At 38.5% G+C, this 22,857-nt stretch overlaps 1 protein-coding gene across 10 annotated transcripts in view; it reads left to right on the top strand.

Moving 5' to 3' along the window:
* agrn (agrin) overlaps positions 1–22,857 on the top strand; it is a 454,482-nt gene that overhangs the window by 305,631 nt on the left and 125,994 nt on the right. For all 10 annotated transcript variants that reach the window (XM_038289893.1, XM_038289889.1, XM_038289895.1 and 7 more), the window contains one exon: positions 17,187–17,408. In XM_038289893.1, coding sequence (XP_038145821.1) covers positions 17,187–17,408 — 222 coding nt within the window. The remainder of the gene's footprint in view (positions 1–17,186; positions 17,409–22,857) is intronic.

Here is a 22,857-nt window from a genome sequence, read left to right as displayed (position 1 = left end):
ACTGGGAGGTTGGGAGGAAAACCCCCCGACCAGAAGCCCAGAGCAGCCTCAGCCAACATTTGCATTCTTGCTTGCCACTTTTCCAGAACATCTCGGGTAGAAATTATCCCAGCACAGCAGCGGAAAACAAAAATCTGTTTTCCGTCCATAAATAGTCAGATTTGCTGCAGGGAGCCTCACAGCTTTTCAGATTTGGATATGCAAGCTGAGTGCTGTCAGGTAATCCCAACAGCAGAAAACTGGTATTATTGTTGTCAACAACTAATATCTATAAAGATGACAATGTTGGCTAGCAATCTTCAGATTTTTTTTATTTTTGTTTATCTGCAGACTTAAATTTACTTGAAATTCCTCTGATAACTTTAAAGGGAAATGCTAAACCGTGTTTGAATTTCCCTCCCCCCTCTTTCATATTTCCTTTCCTGTCAGCCCACTATACAAAAAAACAAGCCTCTAGTTCTTTAAAATCCTCCAAAAAAAAGGAAAATTTTTATATCTGTTAATATTTTAGATCAATTTTAAATCAGGTTTTAAGAACAGATAAAGTTAATATAGAAAGCTTGCACTGCAAAAACGATCCAGAAATAAGTAACAATGTCTTAAATTTTGTGTATTTACCCTTAATTTGAGTAGGTAAATAAGATTATTTACCAATGGAAGTAGTATTTTTACTCTGAAAATAAGATAATTAGAGAATATGCACTTGAAATAAGACAATGCAATATTTTTTTCTTATTTTAAATGTAAATTGTCTCGTTCCATTGGCAAAGAGTCTCAATTACCACCTCAGTTCAAGAAAAAATGCACTTATTTTAGGAAAAAATTACTTATTTAGATTTACATTTTTTGCAGTGTGTTTCCATTTCCTCCCAGTCTCGCTACTCTTGTTGCATCAAGGTCGTTGACCTTTACCTCCTGGATGAGACGCTGACACGCTCTTTCAGTAATTTTGGTCGCCCTTCAAATAAAAGTTCATCACTCTCCTAGGTTATCTTCATCATTTCATCGTTAATAATGGTTCAATATGGCCTAAACTTGTATTAGGATTTATTTCTCGATTTTGGTTAATATGATACAGTTCAATAATAAATAATATGAATATTTATAACCTTTTCATATCCATAATGGACGCCTCTGTGGATTAATTAAAGATATTTTACCACTTCTTTAAGACCCAACATAATCATTTTAACAATAATAATTATTACAAAAACCCATCTTAGTATTTTGCAGCCAAAGGCTTAAAAGATTAAATGTATTTAAAACCTGATGATTATCTCACTCCTTATATTCTCTTTTAGAGGTTCTTCATCATTGTCTCTTTTTTTTTTTTTTTTACTATCATATTTTTAGAACAGACACACCTAAAAATGAAAGATTATGTTCACCTGTCACTATATTAAAGTATCAAAACATCTATAAATAGCTCTGAGAATATAAAATAAAGCCCCCTGATCAATTCTGAAGTATTCTTGATAAACCCTTATTGGCACTGTAGGCAGCGCTTCACCATTTTTTCTTTTTCAATGCAAAAAAATGAAATCTAAATGAGTAATGTTTTCTTAAAATAAGGAATATTTTTCTTGATTGGAGGAGGTAAGTGAGACACTTTGCCAATGGAACAAGAAAAGTTACATTTAAGATAAGAAAGAACAATTGCATTGTCTTATTTCAAGTGCATATTATTGAATTGTTTTATTTTAAGAGCAAATATTCTCGTTCTATTGGAAAATTATCTTACACTGGAAAAAAAATCAAAATCTAGATAAGTAATTTTTTCTTAAAATAAGTGCATCTGTTGTTGAATTGAGGAGATAAGAGACATTTTGCCAATTGAACAAGACCATTTAGATTTTAATTAAGAAAACACAATTACATTTTCTTATTTCATATTATTTGCATATTATCTAATTATCTTATTTTTAGAGCGAAAACACTCATTCCATTGGCAAATTATCTCATTTACGTACTCAAATTGAGGGTAAAAACACTTAAATTAAGAAATTTTACTTATTTCTAGATCATTTGTGTAGTGTGTAAATCATCTCGTAACCCCTCCCCCTAATCCTGTCCTGACCTTTCATTCAACTGTTTCTTAGAGAAAGTTCAGTTTATCTTGTTTACTTCTCAAACAGATCTCAGCCCTATTTCTTACCTGTGCACAGTGAACCTTAACAACACGAGTAACACTCCATGGCTCGAACCAAACCTTTATCACAGCGAGTCTCAGCTCAGATAAAACAAAATCAGTCAGTTCACACATCCCATAATGTCACAGAACGGCTACCTGTCGGGAGCGACAGGCTCAGAATCTGCTGTTCTACTTAAAGGCTGCGCAGTGAGTTCAGCTCTTCTGCTGCCCAACCAGCATCCTGCTCTCTATTCGGTCATTCGTCAGATTTTAAAATCGAACGGCTTTTCCCAGGTACAGGTCGTCCAAAGAGGGTTATTTGATCACCCAATGATTGTTCTTTATTTTGAGCACAGCTGCAGCCACAGACTATCTGTTGACACCAATGTGTTGCAGACTCTGCACTGGAAAAACAAACTAGAAATACATAAAAATGTCTTAAATTAAGCGTATTTACCCTTAATTTGAGTAGGTAATATGATAGTTTGCCAATGGAATGAGTGTTTTAACTCTTAAAAATAGATAATAAGACAATATGCACTTGAAATAAGACGATGCAATGGTGTTTTCTGATTTTAAATGTAAATTGTCTTGTTCCATTGGCAAAATGTCTCTTTTATCTCCTCAATTCAAGAACAAATGCACTTATATAAAAAAAATATGACATCTAGATTTTGATTTTTTTCCAGTGTGTAATGCTAGACTGCAAAGTTGTTTCACTGCTATTGAATAAAATAATGTTGCAATATGTATTGATATTGATTTATTGCCCAGCTCTAGTTCCTAAACGCTCTCTGAAACGCTCAGATGTTTTTTTTAACCATCTCCAAACTGACAGATGGCAACAGCTTTGTCTTTCATCAGTTCCTGGATTTATTTTTAACAGGTGTGATGTTTAAAACTTTACCCGCTTTATGTTGTCAGGTAGGTCATAGTCAACTAGTTTGTTGTTTCTGCTCATCCAACGATAAATATGTGTGAAAAGCTCTTGCTAAGTGGGAGGGATTGCTTTTTTTTCATGCTGTGATCTTTGATTCACGATGGGACCCAGTTTGCTGCCAGCTGAAAAATACATTTTGATCCAGTCAAAGAGAAAGACGTTAAATTATTCTCTTTTCTGAAAGATATCATTTGGAGTTTATTTGTGCAGGTGCCTCCCCAATCATTTTAGAGCTGATTGGAGGGACTCATCTTCGGTTAATCTCCGCAAGAATTGAAGGCCGTTTTATTCTCTCCCATCCTAATGCTAATAGCTCGGCATTTATGATAAATCCGCCCTAATCTGCTCATGCATTGTGGCGCCACATTACCTCAAACAGAAAACTCAACCTAGCAGACGTGCTGCGCCGTTTTGGTCATGAAGAATTGGAGAGTGTCATAATTGTTTTGTTTGGGTCGTGGGGGGGCGTCCATCCTCCAGGCAAATTGGGCATAGCTAAAAGACCAAAGTTATCACTAGTTGTCAGAACCACCAAGAACCAGCAGTCATTTGCATTATTTGGCTGCCTGAGCTGAGAATAAATTAAGGAGTGGAAATGGCAGCACAATATATGTATATATATATAATTTATAAATATTTATTTATTTATATGAAAAGAGTTGTCCCTGGTTTGAGTACTTTGGTTTGAGTTATTTGTTTAGTGACTTTCTTCCTCTCTGCTCATCCCCCCCTGCCTTTCACAGCACATCACAGCCGTTAGCGACTGCTAGTATGTTTCTTTAATGCATTTTTATTGACATTAGCATATTTTTCAAAACGCAGTGCAACAAACGACAAAGCCCCCCCTCTCTCTTCCTGATATGGTTTTAATTAAACATCAAAAGAGGCAGACGTTCGGTGCCCACTGAGGCTGCTGGTGTATTCAGACAGATGATATGCATGCAGAGTGGAGGTGAGTGTTTTCTGATGATGAACATGTGCAAACTTTATTACTGTCTACTTCCTTTTTGCTCGGCCCCACAAAAAAAAAAAAAAAAGACTCGTTAGAAATTCATGAACACTTAGTGAGACATCATGTGGCAGAAAATGTGCAGCTGTATTTACTGGGAGAGGGAGGTTGTGCTGTTATAATGAATGGCAGGGATAAAGGATAAACACACAATGACCCCTGTTTGAGAGTACGATTATTCATTGTTTCCGAGCTCCATTCTCACTATAATTTGTACATGTGTGTTCTGGGATGTTATTATTTGATATGTATAAGGGAAAAATAAAACAGAATGACTCAGTAACGCATAACACAAAACAAAATGCCATCTCTGCATGCAAGGCATGGGTCAGTTGATGAAATGATAACCTTTTGGAAGGGGGGGCGTGGTTAAATTGACCAAAAACCTTAACAAAAGGATCAAGTACCAAGAAAGGTCTATGTTAAATTATTTAAAACTACAAAGGGGGTTTCGTCACAGTGTAAAGAGAGCCTGTAGTGTTTGGCTTGTGTTCAACTCTTCACATAAATCAGTTAAAAAGGCTATTAGATGATAGGCATGTCTGACTGCATAAAAAAATAGTCACACAATAAGAATTTTAAATAACTGTAATGAAATCGAACCGTTAACTCTAGCAATCGTAAACAGACTCTAATATAAGGCATTTGCTGAAAGACTGACCTACGTAGGGCTGCAATTAGGACAAAACTATAAAAATGTAACATTTTTAAACGTATATTAGTTTTTTTTTATATATATATATTTTAAACATCTGTTTATTTTGAAATGTTAATTTACTAATGCTGTCTTTTTTTTTAGATAATTAAATGAAATGAAAAAATTATCACTAGAATTAGTTACTAAAATAATTGATGAATTCAGCCAGAGTTTGGAATAAATTTCAACTCATGACAACAAAATGGTAAAAAAAAAAAAAAAAAAAGTATAATGGTGTTAGGGCAACATTTTAAATATATTGAAATATATTTATCACAAAGTCTAAAAGATTTGATTTAACAGCAAATAAATACACTTGCATTTATTAGCTTTGCTACAGAAATGTTTAAATGATAAATGGGACAAAAATATTAGTTATTGTTAAATATTGCTTTATTTTAGAGCTAAAATTATGTATATATATATTTTTCATATGATAAAGATATCCAAAATAGATGTAGTTTATTTATGCTAATTCGGAAGACATCCCATCTCAAACCACTTTACTGAGAAAGTTGAAGTTTGATTAATTGTTTAAAGTTTTCCAATTTTAGGAAAACCATCTGAATGCATCGAGTCCCTGACTTTACAGGATTCATTCTTCCTGCACAAACATGTAGAGACGGTGATGAACACTGACTTTGTAGCAATCCCTCACAAAGAGCATACATGCTGTGACAGTGGAGAGGAAAAACAGGAAAATAACCTCCAGCCGAACCAGGCTCAGTGTGAGCAGCATTCTACTGAGGCAGATGGTGGGGTTGGATCAAGAGTTTCAAATCTGAACTGTCAGCTAACTTATTTATAAAGCCTTTTAAATCAACCACAGCTGCCACAAAGTGCTTCACATATCAGCTACATTTAAAATTGTATAAAAAAACATAGAAGTTTAAAGGAATAAAACAAATATAATAAAATAAATTAATTAAAACGGATAAAACCAAATAACAAATAAAACAAACCAAAAACAGAGAGAGTCTCATGCTGTGTTAGAAACCCAAAGTGTTAAGACGAGTTTTAAAAATAGACAGTGAGGCAGACTGTCTAATGAGGAGGGGGAGCTTAAAAAAGAGAGCACCTTTAAATAAATAATGATATAGGTAAGTTGATTACATTTGTTTCAGACCAAAATACAAACATTGAATTGATACAAGCCTAATAAGTAAAGTACTAAAGTCAACCTTTTGTGTTGATTTTCAATCTCAACTTTTCTTTATAAGTAAAGTTAAGATTGAAAGGAAAATAGCAGCTTGGTCATTAGCTTGTTGTCTCTCTAACTAACCTTTTGTAGGAAAGTGAAACTATTACCAACTCTATTGCAAAGGGGTTTCTATTGGCAGTCCTAACAGTCAGTCAAAATTGATAGATGATGCATTTACCTAATTTTAATATTTGGTAAAACTTTAATCCAAGTTGTCGGAGAGAGAAATATCAACCGCAAGTTATTTAAACAATAAATATTTTTAAAACTAGAAATGAACTCAAAGAAACCATCTAATACCTCTAAACCTATCATGAATATTAAACTACATAAATCAGTTTTAATATTATGATATTTAACCAAAGGACAGCAGGCTGAGGCAAACACAGTCAATAAGGTGAATTAATCAACTGGAACGATTTATCTTCAAATGAACAAAAAAACATTAAATTTAAAGTAAAATCTACATCCTGCTTTGTAATCCAGGCCTGGATCAGTGGCAGCTTGGTGGGTGTCGAGGCTGACCACCTGGAAGTGGGAGGGGCTTATAGCGGCGCTTGCTGCTCATTGAAGAGTAACTGGGTTAAGTACAAGCAGATTCTAGCTAGTCGTTTTTCTTTCAGCAAAATGATCAGTGGAAAAAAAATTTCTGTTGATCTGTGGCTAAAAAGTAGAAATATATACACTGTCTCCATCATTGTGGTCGAGAGAAACCAAAGGAAAATCAAAGGTTCACCCTGTTAAAGCATTTCAAACTAAATCTAACCTCAAAGCTCCTCCAAACACATGATACTTGGACTCCTGAACTAGAATTTATAGTTTAATCTTGCGTCAATTTGCTCTTAGAAATCCCTAAAAAGACAGCATATGTAAAGATCCAGAAACACAGTGAAGTTTCCATATTAAGTTATCATCGGGGGATAAAAAATTATCTTTTTCACTTTGTTCTCTCGTCTCATTGGCTTGAGTGGTGCATGTGACAGGACTGATCGATCACTCTGCCAGCTGTCAAACAGATGAAATTCTCATCTTTGGACGGAGCCGTAAATCTCTTTTCATGTGGGTGACAGCATCTAATGTCATCTTTCTCCTGCTGGTACTCACACCCTCAAAGAGAGAGGCATGAAAGCAGACCATGTGACTGCGATCCTCCTCCAGAAAACAATTTGATTGATATCTAAGGCTTTTCAATTTAGAGATGTAAACACTGCATGGCATTTAGCTGATTAGCTCATGTCCAGGCTGAAGGAAAGCTGGCCTGTGTAGAGAGATGGGAATCACAGAGGGCTGCAGGGCGGAGATGTGCAGGTCTGCAACCTCGGACGATGAGGATGTCATTTATTTGTGTCTGGTTAGTCATTATTCATGGACTGTTAAACATGTTGCCCCTTCCCCTTTGACACATAAGTAGAGTAACTGAAACCCTATATGCAATGGAAAGCATCACCTTGGGCATCCCTAGATCATGGTGGTGGCAGTATTATGCTGAGGGGATGCAGGAACTAGGGTTGCTGCTCAGATGTAATGGCAGCTCTGCAGCAGGAGGTGGGCTGAAGGCCACACGTTTGATCCAGTAGTGGATTAAAAATGTAATCCTGCTATTTATTTTAATTAAAGTTATATACATTTTATTTATAAAGTTTGTCTGGGCCATAAAATAAGATAAAGTTAAGATTGTAACTAAAAAAGTGACAAAATGTTATGAAAATTAAAGGATACAAAAATGTTACAAATCTAAATGTACACTAAACTATTATTGAATGTGTAGATTTATTTATTTGTTTATTTATTTATCGAATAGATGATTAACATGTTAATTACACATTCAAATAAGACTTATAGTATGTTCACAGCGTTAGTAGCAGGATCAGCAATTTCATTTATTTATGCTTGTACAGTTTAGCTCTGATGCGCGGCTGAAGCATCTTTGCTGGTCACCGATAAGTGGGTCTGATGAGTGTCGGGCGGAGCTACCCTATCCTTTCTTTGCCTGTAACAATGACAGCTATATATGCTGTGATCAGTGGGTAAAAAGTAGTTTTAATCAGCAGTGCTCTGTCACTAGGAATACTGTTCAACAGCAGCCTCTGGCCCGGTCGCCGTTTCTTGGCGGCTGGAAGCCATTTTTCATTTACGTAATCCAAACTGCAGGTACCAGAATAATAAAATCGAACATATTTTTTACATTTTAAGTTAATTTAGGCGTTAATAAACAGTTTCAGAGGAGTGATCATAGTTCTCTGCATCATCAGCGATGTGTCCGTCTCCCAGCCAGCTCCTAGGTCAGCTTCTCTGATTGGTTGATGTGGCGCATCGAGCAGCAAAAGTTCAATTTTTCCAAATCCAGCAGAAGCTGCTTCTGAGGCGTGTTGTGCGCATCAGATGTTCAGAAACTCATGACACGCTGCTTCAGCTGCTCAGATGCGCTGCAGGACCTTTTGCTGCACCTTGATGCACGTCAACCGTTGACTTTGTATGTAAACTAACTGCTTCTGCTGCCTCTGCTGCTTTAGGTGTGAACGTAGCATTAGACTTACACTCAACTTTACTTTGAAGTTTTTTACAAAAAATTGAAAAATGCACAACTAAATAATGTAATATTATGTAAAAAAAAAAAATATGTATGTACACATGAATATAAGTGTTTAACTTTATGGATAATTATTGGGTGGAGTAATTATATGCATTTTAGGGGGAAACCTTTCTGTTGCAGTGTTATTTTTTAGGTCATCTAAATTGTTTGTGCTTCTGAAGGCACTTATGTTTATTTTCAAATTGAATTGAACTTCATTGATCTTACAATGGAGAAATTAACTCTCTTTATTTAGCCCATCCCTCTTTGGTAAGCAGTGGGCTGCCATTGTGCAGCGCCAGGGGAACAATCAGGGGTTAAAGGTCTCTGCTCAGAGACCCAGAGTGGCAGTCTGTGGGAGTGGGTTTCAAATTCACAACCTCAGGATTCCAAGCCCTATGCCCTATCCGCTAGGCCGCCACTCCCCCCCAGATTTTTTGTCTGTTTTTATTTTGTGATATTTTTCATATTTAGGTCTAAAAAAGTTTTCTTTTACCTGTTCTGTCTCTATGATGTTATTGTAGCAGGGTTCTGGCATTAACCAAACAGAGATGGATCCACACAGAACTGACTGTTGCTGCAAAAAGAGTCCAGCTGCAACTAATTAGCCGTATTTATTAAATAGGAAAAAACGCAAAAAAAAAAAAAAAGATTAAAATAGACCAGAAGGGAGTTTTGTAAAATTCATAAAAAACCTACGTTTTCCTTATTAGTTAAGACTTTTAAAAATGCTCCTTTTTAAAGTTAAATAACCAGAGTTTGTTTCCTGTATGTGAAATTGATTAAAATTAAGCAGCTACCTCATTAAACCAGGTTTTTTTTTCCACATTAGCTTACTTCCATTCCCTGCAGGATTTTTTTTCCACTGCTCTGTTAAAGTTAAGTTATTTAGTGCTTCAGCAGTGCTTTGAATCAACTTAGGCGATGCGAAGTGGCTCACCAAGGCTCCCTAGAGCTTCTTGATGCATAAACCTGATGTTGGATAATAATAAAAGAAGAAGCAGAGAGGGGTCTCTATCTTTCACTGTTTGCAAAACATGGAGGCTGTGTGGTTTTTTGGGGAACATGGAAAAGGAATTATAATGTCTGATGAGCACATTGGTAGACAAGAGGAGAAGTTGTCATATATAAGGAATGGATTTCTTTAATGCAATCCCTTTGCATTCTCCCCTCTGAAACTCCTTTGTCTCTTTATGTGGATGCAGCTTAGAGAGCGAATCTCCAATACAGAGAAAGTCAGGCAAAGACGAAGCCCTTCCCTGAAAATATGTTCCGCCTGTCGCCTCTGGAGGTTAAAGGAAAATCACTCGGGAGTAGACGCATCGTCACTGACAAAGAGCTCAGAAAGCAGGAAAGAAAAAGAAATCAGTCACCTTAGGTGTCGAGAGTCTGTTCAGAATATTTGATAATTTGCATGTTTATTTGATGAGCATCTCCCCCTACGCGTCTCTGATTGGATTCACAAATGCTCCTGGAGCTTCAACGTGGAAGTCAACTTCAGATCACGAGCGTCGTTATTGCTAATCAAGTTAATTAGCGCAGGTGCTGTGGGAGACGGCTTGACATCAGCGAGGGACTGACGGTCCACTTCCAGGCGGCCTGCGGGCTGTCGTGGCACAGAGACTGTGGAGAGAAATGTGGGGCAGTCTGGTTGCCTGCATATGGACTGTCAAACCACGGACTGCAATTCTAATTTCTACACTGCATTACAAATATATCTATGCAGGGAAAAACCACACACGGTGCTGCATCGTGTGAAGTCAGAGATTTCAGCTGCAAGTGGTCTGGAGGGATTTCTCTGCCAGCTGTGCGCGTCTAGAGACATTTTTTTCTTCTTTTTTGCAGAACAGTCTCAGGTTAGTCAAGCTGGAGGAAATCTTTCTGTGAGGATCAAATTCGTTCCAATGATTCTCAGTTGGACTTATTTCTTGAACTTTACCTTTAACAGATTTTTCTATGTCTGCTGAAGAAAACCTAACACCCACAGCATAATACTGTTGTAGAACCTCTCATTCTCTTTCTTTCATCAAAGCTTTTCTTCTTGCTTCTTGTGCAAAATGGTCAGACTTGCAGATTCTCGCAGCTGAGCTTCGAATCTCTGCTGATCCTTCAAAGTTACTGTGGACATCTTGATTGAGCAGGCATATATTAGCTGCACAGAGTATAAATGCTGCAGACGGTGTGACGGGTTGTGCATATTTTGAATGTGCATCAGGCATAACCCAACCTTAACCCTTTATAGGGCTCCCAGTGATCAAAGTTTCAAGCCAATAGTGTTATTGGAATCCAGGACAAGCCCTTATCTATGTAACGTTCAAAAAAGTATTTATATTTTAATGGCAAAAATGAATGTCAATGTAATATCAAGAAATATATAAAGAAAAATAACAAAAGTGCTTCTATAGGAAATTCACGAAAAACACGCTGCGAGACTCTGCTGATACTGACACTGACATTTTTTAAGTTTATAAACCTAAATATAATCGTTAACTAGGCTAATAAACTTTTTAACTTTTCAATGAAATCTTTACCTTTTTTCTTGACATGTTAACTTTTTCCCAACTTAATTTACAGTAGGAAATATATATTTCAAAAGCTCATCTAATTGGTCAAATACCAAAAAAAGATGGATACCCAGGTTGCAGTATCTTTGCTGAATGGCTGGATATAGATCTTGTGCTTCTAGACCTCATTCAGGGACAGGGGGGACTCCCTGTATTAGGGGTATGCAAGTGAACAAAAATGCATTTTTTTTTTTTATTATTTAACCAGAATAAAATCCCAGTGAGATTAAAAACCTCTTTTTTAATCAAGTCCTGGCCAAGAGGCAGCAAATTTTCATACTAAATAGAGATACATTAAATTAAATGACAGGTATATAAGAAACATATCAAGTCAAAGAATTACAGATAATTGAGGCTGCTTCAAATTCTTTCACTTTCAACTTAAAAGCATTCAAGGATAAAAACTCAGTCACTTTGAAGTTTCTTTGTAAAAAAATATTCCACGCGCAAAGAGCTGCGTAGCTAAAGGCTTTCTTCCCTAGTTCTGTGCCGGCAAAAGGAAGAAGTGATCGTTGGGTCTCAGAGCATAAGAAGCCATGCTAACTTGCCCTATAAAGGCTTAATGTCGATTTGGTGTTGAAAAACAAGTGAGTACACAGACTTTCTAAGAAGCTGTATCGATCGCTACCATCTGGCTTTCCGGTAGTTCTATCACCCTGCCAGCAGATGGCACAGCGTCTGTTAATGTCAGCTCATTGCGCCCTCTGCTGGGGTTTTATTTAGGCTCACAAAGGGCCTAAATAAACACCATCAGGATGGAAGTTTGGGGTATATTGCCTCATTTTATTATAATCAATTGGATTATTTTTGTATGGGCTTATTTAGCCTGTATATGTGCCTGTAAAGTGATAAAATGAAAAAAGACTGGCTGTTGAGTCTTTAATAGGCACCGTATATATATTTTTTTCCTCATTTTTTCTTTTTAGCTCCTTTCTCACGCCCCGGCTTCATAACCGCCAGGAATGCCAACAAATACCCTTTGAATATTTCCTTTGTGTGCATCATTTTGAGGGGCCTTCAAAATCCCCTTTTTGATAAAAAGAAGTTGTGTTTGACGAACGGATTTTTCCCCCCGATGCTGACAGACACGTGTCGCGATGCTCCTCTCCCCGCCCCTTCACGCTGTTTATGCTTGTCTCCATTTTGAAGAGTTGCACATTTCCAGCTGTAAAAGCACAAAGAGCCTCCGATTTACCTCCTGCTTGTGATAAGTGTTCAGTGGTTGGCAGACACTGCCTGCGGGTATGCCTTTTATTATATGCAAATACAGTCTTTCCCCCCCCACCTCCTATTCTCTCCACTAATATGATACATAAATGTTTTAATACGAGGGAAGCAAAGGGAGTCGGATCAAAGCGGGTCACGTGAAGACCGGAGGGGGGGCCCCTCATTGGGGTCCCCGTGCTCCAGTTGTAGGTGACTCTTCTCTGCCAGTTGGCTGCTGCAAAGCGTCACCTGGATTACACCGACTTATTGCCCTGCATAACACAGGGAACCATTTGGAATTGCACACACACCCGAGGGAGGGGTAGAAAAGTCCAATTAACATATGCATGAGCTGAGTGGAGATGGAAGGAAGCGCTCGCCAAAATAAATCTCCCGGCGTTTTCCCCAACATGTTACGGTGGGGTTAACTGGGTACGCCTGCTTCCTGCCAGGCTCCTGCCCAGGAGAGCGGAGGGACTGTTGAGCCTTCATACGAATCTACAGACGAGTTGTTTAACTTTAGAAATTGCACAGAGGAGCCACTTAAGTTTGCAGGTAACTCTTGAAAAAACGGGCTGCAGCTGTTCTTCAGGCAGGACAACAGAGAAAGGAGTCCAATCAGAATTCGTGCCTTTCTTCTGGGGTAGTGACACCAGGGCCCGACCTGCAGTAATCCTCACCGAGTGCTGAAGTGAGGCCACGGCATTAAAATACCAGACTAATTAAAACAGAAAGTTGCAGGAGAGGATCAGGGCTGAGGTGATGCTCAGAATGTAAAGTATACTCTGGTAGAAATGGCATAGAGCCCAATCCTTCATTAGTGAAAAATGTATCCCTGTTTCCCTGCAGACGTCCTGCTGGGCAGATACAGATGTTTCCATTTAACTGTCAGGATGGTTTTCACATATAGAGATCACTTCTTCTTTGTTTTTGAAGAAAAAAAAAAGAAATCATGTAGTTTGGGCGAGAACCAGAGAATGAAGGAGAGTTGTTGCAGGCTGTCGTTTCAAAGACTTTGGCTGCATCCAACGAGAACAAAAAGACAGCTTCAGGTTTAAGCCTCAACGCATTTCTAGACTTTGAGAGATTTTTTTTTTTACCTCTTCATTTTCTCCAGTTGTTTTTTTTTTGTCCCCAGAGGTTGAAGATGATTAAAAAAAGATTTAGAAAATAAAGACAGCCTTTTGTAAAATGTTCCAGAGTGAGAAACAAAGAGAGCGGAAGACAAAGGCGTTATCTGCGGCTGCAGTTCTGCTTTACCACAAACCCGTCCTTGGGAAGTGGACCGGCAGACTTTCTTTGTGAAGGCCAAGGTTGCACGGTTAAGCCTGGATCACAAGCTTCAGGCTGTTGCACAGACACAAACACACACACACAGACGAGTCCGTGCGATCGTTGAAATGGGATCAGGGGGAATCAATTGTCTCAGAAGCAGAACCAAATTAAGCAGAGCTGAGTTGCTTTCATATTTACGTGGCACCTCCAAGCTGTGGTGAAACAGAAGCTTGGTGTCCAAACACCCAAATCAATGGTGGGTTTTCACTAACTTTTCTGCATCGTTCACTTCTGCACCCTGAACAGACTTTGCTTGAGAAGAAGAAAATCTCTCATATCCCCCCTCCCTTTTCTCTTATGTTATCTACACCTCAGCTCGGTCTCACTTGTGATCCAGATGAATGGTTTCTCATGATTGGTCCTAAGATGTTCATCTGATATCGATGATTATCTCAAATCCCATTGGTTCCCCATCACCTCCTGTCGCCTTAATCAGAGTCAAACGAGCTAATTGTCTGTGTTATCAGTTGATAATTTAGCAGATAAATGAATCATGAGGCTCTGAGCATGTGAAGTTGGCCCCCCCTCTGACGCCATCTAATGTTATAATGGTCACAATAATGATGGAGCAATGGGTGGCACCATTAAAGCGGCCTGTTTCCATGACAGCGCCGTCATCCTTCAACCCAAATCTAAAACCAAAGTTAGAGTTGAGAGGAAATGGGCTTATCTTTATGAGTTAACTGTGAAGCATCTAGTTTTGTAATTACCAACAGATCTTCTAATTAACTTTAAATGTTTGACAAGCAGGGGACTGGAAAGCGTATTTATATAGCAACATTGTTTAAACTTAAAACTCTCCTTCATAGAGTCACATAGGAGAAGTCTCTTTATTTAATCAAAGTTTATGAAAGAATTATGAAGATTTTTTAGATTTTCGTGAGGAAATTGCTTAAAACATTTAGGAAAAGACTACAAATATATACTAAGAAGTTCTTAAAAGAAATGTCACTGTTTGTAGAAAAGTAGTTTAGCTCTTTTAAGAAGTAATGTTTTGATTGTTTTTTGTTGGAAGGTGAGCTTCTGTTGCTCTAGCTGGTTTTTGCTTCCTCTGAGATTGACTACATGTACGGTTAGGAAGGGTTAGGGCTGCTCTATCAAGCCTGGACTCAACGCTACTCCAGACATTTTGAATTGAGAAAGGTTTCTAGATGCTAAATGTCTTCAAACTTAGAAAGCAAAGTCCATGGTTTGGTTTCAACTTTTTTTTGGAAAGACCAAATACTGGTCTATGTCTCTGAAAGTGGAAGGAAGAGGCATAGACCAGTATCGGGTAGTGACTGAGAATCTTCACTGTCGAGATCGGTCTACGAATCTGACCCACATGCAGAGGAACCACTCAGAGAACAAGGGAAAAGTTTTACAGGTTTATTTAAGGAGTCATACAGGTGTTGGATCTTGAACTCAGTGAGCTGATAACCCTGAACTGGAAGTGAAAAGGAAAGTTCAGGGACCGCAGGAATCTAGGAAGCACTTAGATATGCAAGTATGGCACTCATGTTTGAGAAAGTCCTGGTTAGTCCTTGAATCCAGTCTGTGTGGTAAAACCAGTAAATAGTGCACATGTTGGAGGGCGGACAGGTAGACAAACGTTGGACCCGGAGGAGTAATGGAACGGACTGTCACTCGAATTTCTGATGGGTACTTGAACGGAACATGTGGAGATTTTCCCCTGCTCAGTGTTAACTCGTTTTTTTTTTTCCTTCCAGAGGGGAGAAGGTCCAGGAATCTAGTACGCAGAAATGCTTCCTGTCGAGGGGCAAAAGACAAAAGACTTGTTAGACTCAGAGAAATAAAGCTAGGTTAGACTCAGCTAAACTCAGCTTGGCTAGAGTACCCAAAACTGGCCAACAATCTGGCTTCGAGGTAGTGACAGTCAACTGCCCAAATACTCCTCCAGATAATGATCCAATAAGTCGCAGGTGTGCATGGAGGAACAGTGAAGACAGGGCACCTCCTGGTGGTGGAAAATGAGACACACAAACAGGCCTCACAAACTGGATTCCTAACAACCACCATATTTTACGACTAAAGCAGTGCTATGCTGGCATATTACTGGCATACAGAGCCTGAAAGTATTGTACCTCAATGTTGGTTGTTTGATGATAACTTGATTAATCCAATGTTCAAATATTCTATACTTTTTTCTGAAATCAAGATTTTTTTTCCACCAATACTCTTCTTGGACTTCCATAGATGAATTACATCAGTTCATCACTCGTTCTTAGATTTCCCCTTATGATTGATACATTAGAAATTGACCATCTAGAAATTATTTCTGTATATCTAACATTAGACAGTATCTGATTTTTAAGAAGTGTTAACCAGGGAGCTTTGCTCTGAAAGTGACAACCATCGATGTGTTTTTTAACTTGCGGCAAGGAGTGGCTTTGTTGCTATGGTTGTAGTTATGCAACTTGGTTGGGAGGCCTAATTGTCCAGAGACCAGCTGGGCAAATGTCCTTCCTCTCTGTTGGCCTGGTGCATATTGGTGGAAGGAGTTCTTTGTGTTTAATCTTCCGCCCTGTGGAAACGTCTCCACTCACTGATCAGATAATTGTCCAGTAAGCCTTAGGAAAGAATCCCTATTTAAAGATGATATATCATTGGCTCCTTCATGATCTTAAATGTAGAACCGCCTACCTGAAGCGCACCATCAATCCATGTGTACAGTTTTAATGAATGCTGTCGAACCCCCCGCTTAGTGTACACACACATTTTCATGGAGTCTAAAAGCTGTCTAACTAAAGAGTTGATCGAGGCAGCATTTTCTTTTTTATTTCCTGAGCTGTTTTCAGCTTCCTGATCGAGTTCTGGTCTACCAGCCTACACCCATCTGCCACCGCTGAGAATCATAGACACCAAATCCAGCCTTCAGTTTAATGAAGTCTTGCTGGAGTTTTTGCTTGAGCAGGAGAGACTAGAGCAGACACCTCTCTCTGATGTTCACGCTTCATATCTGCTTCTACCTGGGAGATCTCTTTGTTCTTGTATTATTGAGCAGTTTAGGCTTTCTTTTTTCTCTCTCTTCCGTTCTCCATGTTTTGCCTGTCTTGGTTTAAACTGTCTCATCCCTTCTCCCTCCTCGGTGTCAGTTCAGCTAGCTTTGGCTCAAACGGCGGCTCTCACTGAGATGCAAATGGCCGCCTTTGAAGGGACTCAGCAGGAGCGTCAATTAATCCGGCCATTTACGCGGCCTAAAGAAAATTGCTGTGCAACTATTGTTAGCTGTCTGTTTCATCTGTATTGTGCTGTAGGCCATGTCTATATCCGCTGTCCTCGTGCCAGGGGATTCGCTGGACACTTCAAAGATTCAGCGTGAGGGTGGCACAAAAGCAGGGAAATGACATAGGAAGCAGATTCCATTACTTCTACCCAATCCCTTATTAACACTCAATAACTCCATGAAGCTAAACTCTAACCTGCCCTTCTAATACCTCCTCCACTGACCTTTCTCCAACCTCCTCTCTGTCCCGCTTCGTTTGTAGCCATCTAACTCTGCTCTCTGTTTCTTGGCCCACCCACCTTCAGATCTCAACTCACCCAGCCCCTGCTTGATGAAGACATGCGAACACGGGGCGGTGTGCGTCGTAAAGAACAACGAGCCGGTCTGCGAGTGCACCGAGGCCTGCCCCCAGATCTCCGACCCGGTGTGCGGGTCCGATGGCCAAACCTATAGCAGCCCCTGTGAGATGCGGGCGATGGGTTGCACTCTGCAGAAGCAAATCCGCATCCAGCACAAAGGACCATGCGGTGAGTCACTGCGACAACAAATCATTAACATTTACAGGTGAAATGTCACATCTGGACTGATGTTGTATCACTTTCTATCCAGACTCCAGCTAAAACAATTCTTTATGTTTTAATTCGTTTTTTTATTACTTTTGGTGCGTTGAATACAGTGTGTGGGTGGAGTTTAACTTCTTTGCGTGTATATGCGAATGTGGGTTTCTTCCCTGTTGTTAATATTGTTGCCATGGCAACCCAGCACCAAAGGCTGATAAATGACAGACGCTGAGAGAGTGTGACATTTTCTGTTACACACAATTTCCAAAAAAAGTGAGCATGTAGTCTGTGAAAGTTTTTTCTGACTTATTTTATTTCCAGTACATCAAAAAAATGACTGTGCCGCAGGAACAATCTTTACAAACAGATTTGTTTTAGAGTTAGAATTACGTTGGAGTGTTTTTCCCAAATAAATCCAGTAATGGTACAGCAAACATCTCACTCCCCAGAAGACCAGTATTAATACGACACAATGAAGCCTTATTTATAAAGCACTTTAAAAACAACGCTGTTTCTAAAGTGCTCTACACATAAAGCCAATAAAACAAATTTATGATTAGCAGATCTAACTTAAATACCACAACAGTTTTTCATTGTTTAAAGTACAAAATAAAAAAAGGAATTAAATATTTAAATTGATTAAATAAAAGAGTAAAAGAAGATGAATAGGAAGAAACATCTGGCGGCCCAGTTTGAGGGAGTGGCGGCCTAGTGGTTAGGGAATAGAGCGTGGAATCCTGAGGTTTTGAGTTCGAGCCCCACTCCCACAGACTGCCACTCTGGGTCCCAGAGCAGTGGCGGTTCTAGACCAAATGTTCCAGGAGGACGGGGGGCACCGTGTTTCCATGGGGGCACAGAAAAGCATGAAGCAAAAACACAGGGCAAGGGATTCAAATATATTAAGAGAACTGCATGAAGTTAAATTTCCATTCAATTAGGTTTAATTCAAATAATATGTCTTCCAAATGAAAATATTTATTTTTGGCTTGAAAATGTTCATTTGGATTATCGTTAAAAAGCAAAATGAAAATCCCTTGGCAACTTTAGCTATATAGATATGTAAAAGACATATAGGTCTTATTTGGAACATTAGGTAAATATATATGCATAATTTAGGAATTTTATATATTTTTAAACTTAAAGTTAAAATTACAGTTTTCTATAAAAATCAGAATTAGAACTCAAGAAAATTGAACATTTCAGCTGAAAAAATTACAGTATCTTTTTTTATTTGTTTAGAAAAAAAACATTTAGCAGATGAAAACTGGGACCCTATCTTAATACGACTGAAGCTTTCACCTTATTGTTTTTAAATAATTAGCAAAAACAGATTTTTTTAAAGAAAAAAATGAAATAGACCCAAAGGACCTATCAGAAACCATGTCTGTTCCACAAATATCACCATTAGAATTTCTTTTAGTATTATGTCTTCGGTACAGGGGCCATAACAGGGACCAGGACATTATCTACAAGGGCACTGGCCCCTGTTGGCCCCTGTCTAGAACCGCCAATGTCCGTGAACAAAGACTCTTAACCTCCTGCTCCCCGGGCGTCATACAATGACAGCCCGCTGATCCCCAATGGGATGGGTCAATTCAAAGAGTTATCATTGTTGCTCTGTACTTGTGACAGTGTAATAAAATAAAAAAAAATGTCCAGTAAAATGCCGAGTAGAAAAATTTCTTTTAAGAGAGGACTTAAAAACAGCAAGTGTTCAATTTGCAGTAAGATGAAAAGCGATCACAGGAGGGGACCCAGGATTCCCTACGACCTGCCTCCAGCCTTGTTAAGTCTAAATCAAGAACAGCTGCGGTGCTAATTACTCTGAAACCAATTTATCTTCTAACTATGTCTTCTTAGGTTGAAAGAAAAAAGCTTTAATTTAAAAGTTTAACTTTTCTAACAATTTCATTGAACTACTGCATTAAAATGTTAACTAATTTTGGCCTTTTTTTTAGACAACTTTACCACTAGTTCCAATAAATGTGGCCTACTAAACGTCCTACTCTGTTACCTAGCTAGCTTGGTTAGCATGTGCTTCTAGATACTACTAGCAGGAGATGCTAACTGCATAAAATGTCTTCTTAGTTGATATGTTTATCAACAGAGCCTGACAATAATAAGAGTGAGGTTTTAAAAGATAGGACTTGACAGAATTACAAATAAATCGCTGCCCTACTGTAGCTACACCGTTGTAGCTATGGCAGCCATGTTGGATTTTAAGGTCAGGATTGTAAAGCAGTCTTCCTTTTCAATAAAGGTTTTTGTGTTTTTTATTAATAGCTCAATAGAAAAAAGAGAAAACGCAGGGTTGGTTTTTGATTTAAATGAATTAGTTAAATCAACGTTAAATTTCCTGTAAGATGAGATTCAGTAGATTGTTTTCTTTGATTCAACAAGGATGACATATAATTACCGTATACATCAAGGATATTTTTTATTTTCATTAGCTCATTCATTTCAAATCTTTGTAAAGAAAATTAAAACAAATGTAACCCAACATAACAAAAAACAGGCAGCAAAGAAAAAGGGTTTAACCAAGCGTAATAAATGAATGAGTGAATGAGTTCTGGGAAAACATGACTCATTTTTCAGAGAATATATTGACCCTAACTGAGAAACTTGAATTAAAACAACATAGGCCTATCTGCTTTACGATTCAACAATGAAGTAAAAGGAAAAAGAAAACAGGAGAACAGGAGCTGCCATGAAAAAAAAAAATTTATTTACAGACCTGGTTAGAACAGGTACAATACTCCAATATGAACTTGTTGATATTATTTTCTCAAACTGTATGAATCATAACCTAAAAGGTAGGGAAAATGGATTTTAGACAACCCATTTTTCTAACAACACATCTGTTAGGTTGTAAATATTAATCCGCAGTCATTAACAATAAACAAAAAAATAGTTTTATGCTTGTATGAATTCCTGGTGCCAATTTCACAACCAACAAAGTCCAAACAATACTTTAAAACACAGAGGAACACCCTGATCACTGGTCCGTGGCTTTTCATCTATTCCACAGTGCTCTGCTTCAGCTCCCGTATACCATTACCCAGACTCCAATTTGCCTGTTTCGACCTTTAAGTGAGGATGCACTTTGCTGCCAACCAAGTGTGGAGCCTACTTGTCTGTAATTGGCTACATGAGTCACTTGGCTTTGTCTTGTGGTGTTGAAGTATCAGCTAGTCATTAGTACACCAGCAACAGCGGAGCTTCAAGCGTTAAAAATATCTTCTTAACCACCATGCAGGCACGCAGCCATATGGGCAGATTTTTACAGCCTGCTAAACCCACTTAGTGAATACTCTTGATGACTTAATGCCATATTGAGAGCCATGGGCTCGGATGATGTAGTATTTTCTTCCGTATACAGTCAAGCCATTTTATTTTCTCACACACGTACAGTACAAAGCAAAGCAGCAGTCATTATCTCTATTACCCAAATCTCCCATCTACCTCCCAGACTCACATTTTCAGCAGTGTGTTTATTTTATGCATGTTTTTTAGACCATAATACCTACAATAAGCAGGGCTCTGCTGTTCTGAACAGTAACTGCAGCAGAAAAACCAATATCTAAATTTCTTTCTTGTCTCAATCATGCAAACAGTCTTCAGTCCTGAGCTTCCCTGTGCAAACTAATCTAAGTAGCAGTCTGAGTTTTTCCTGGGCCTTGCAGATGACAGAGCTGGCTGTTGTGGAAGCCCTCTGTGGATTTCAAGCATCGGATCCGTCATCTTCCCACCCCGGGTCTCTTTAGATGGAAAAACAGCATGTACGCCAGTGAGAAATGGACCAAAACGTTGTCTGGTTGGTGTAAAGGCGAGTTGAGTCCATTTGGCAGGTAGCGCCTCAGGTGGATCCCTCCGTCACGCCTCCCTTTGTGGCAACGGATGGTCTTTATTTAGAATCAGATTTAGCGGATGGTTCCTGGCTCCCACAGGAGCGTGCCTTCCATCCGCTCTGGGGTGCCATAAAAATGCAGAGGCACCGGCTTGTGCTTGGCAAGCCCGGCCCAGGAATGATGGGGATGATAATGTAGGTTATGTCTGAGCTGTTTGCACAGCTTTGCTGGGCTCCATTCGGTGCCATAACAGCCCACTGACTTAAGCTTTTATCTCAGCCAATTATACCGGACGCTTCCAATCAGTAATACACTTTTTATGGAGCAGAAGGGTGTTGCAGCAGATGGTGTTAAGCATATAAGGAATGTTTTTTTTTTCTCTGCTCATATTCAGTGTTGTATGGTCCACACATGGTGCCATTTTATTAACGTTGGTTCATTTCCAAAATAACCATAAAAGATATCAAACTAGTTTTTCTTCTGGTAAAGAGTTTAATGAAAAAAAGAGTCTTTTTGTCTCTCTGTAAGAAAGAAAATCTAATATTTTTCCACATTGCGTGAAATAATTCAACCGTTTTATATCTTGTAATTGTGATGGTTATCGCTTACAGGTTATTGAATTCTGTGTCTCAGAAAATTTGAATATTATATCATCTGAAATAAAAAGATTCACTAACTAATCTAAATATTTGCTTAGGACTCTTTTTGCATTAGTTTCTGTATCCATGCGGCGTTCAGTAGCGGTTCTAGACCAGATTTACCGGGGGGGGCATGGTGGGACCGGGGCACCAAACAAAAGAATAAAACAAGAAACAAGTCAAAAGTTTGTTGTATGATATATTAAGTGAACCAAAAAGCTATTTACAGCTCTGGACACCTCAAATCTAGCAGAGAAAAACTATGATCCTATTTAAATATTGTAAAGGTAAAAGAGGAACAGCTTCAGAGTTAAATAATGAATAAAATACAACTTTTATCATTTATTACAATTATTGATCATAGATGTATTTTTTATTATATGGCTGTGACACCATCCAGGAGAGAAACATTAGCTGGGCTGTTGCCATTAACAACCTTTAGTTATAGATGATGGAGTTTTGTCAGTTTATAGTGTGTGGTCCTGTTTTCTCCTAGTCAAAGCTATGGGTTTATTTTCTACTGTGATTATCTTGATGAGATCTCTTTCATCCCTTTGATATGTAAATTGTCTCAGAGCTTGTCTGCTGAATTGTTTCTTCCTCAGACCAAGCCACCTGTGACAATGGTTTATATACATGTTTTCAAAAATAGAAACTTTTTATAGATCACTGATTCTACTATTTGTTTGTTGTTTGTCTGCTTCTGTGTCCTTGAACCCCCAGTAGATGGCCGCTCAAATAGAGCCTGGTTCTGCTACAGGTTTCTTCCTGTTAAAAGGGAGTTTTTCCTCCCCACTGTCACTGCATGCATGCTTGGTGTGAGGGATTGCTGAAGAGTTAACAACAAAATGCTTGTGAATATCTCCTGTCACCACATGCTCATCCTGGATGAGCGAAAATACAAGAAGACGATTTAGGGTTTAAGTTCTG

Source organism: Cyprinodon tularosa, unplaced genomic scaffold, assembly GCF_016077235.1.
Source record: "Cyprinodon tularosa strain WSP-4 unplaced genomic scaffold, ASM1607723v1 ctg273, whole genome shotgun sequence".
Classification (NCBI taxonomy): Eukaryota; Metazoa; Chordata; class Actinopteri; order Cyprinodontiformes; family Cyprinodontidae; genus Cyprinodon; species Cyprinodon tularosa.
The sequence above is the reverse complement of the archived record's forward strand: the minus strand, read 5'-3'. Positions and strand labels throughout refer to the sequence as shown.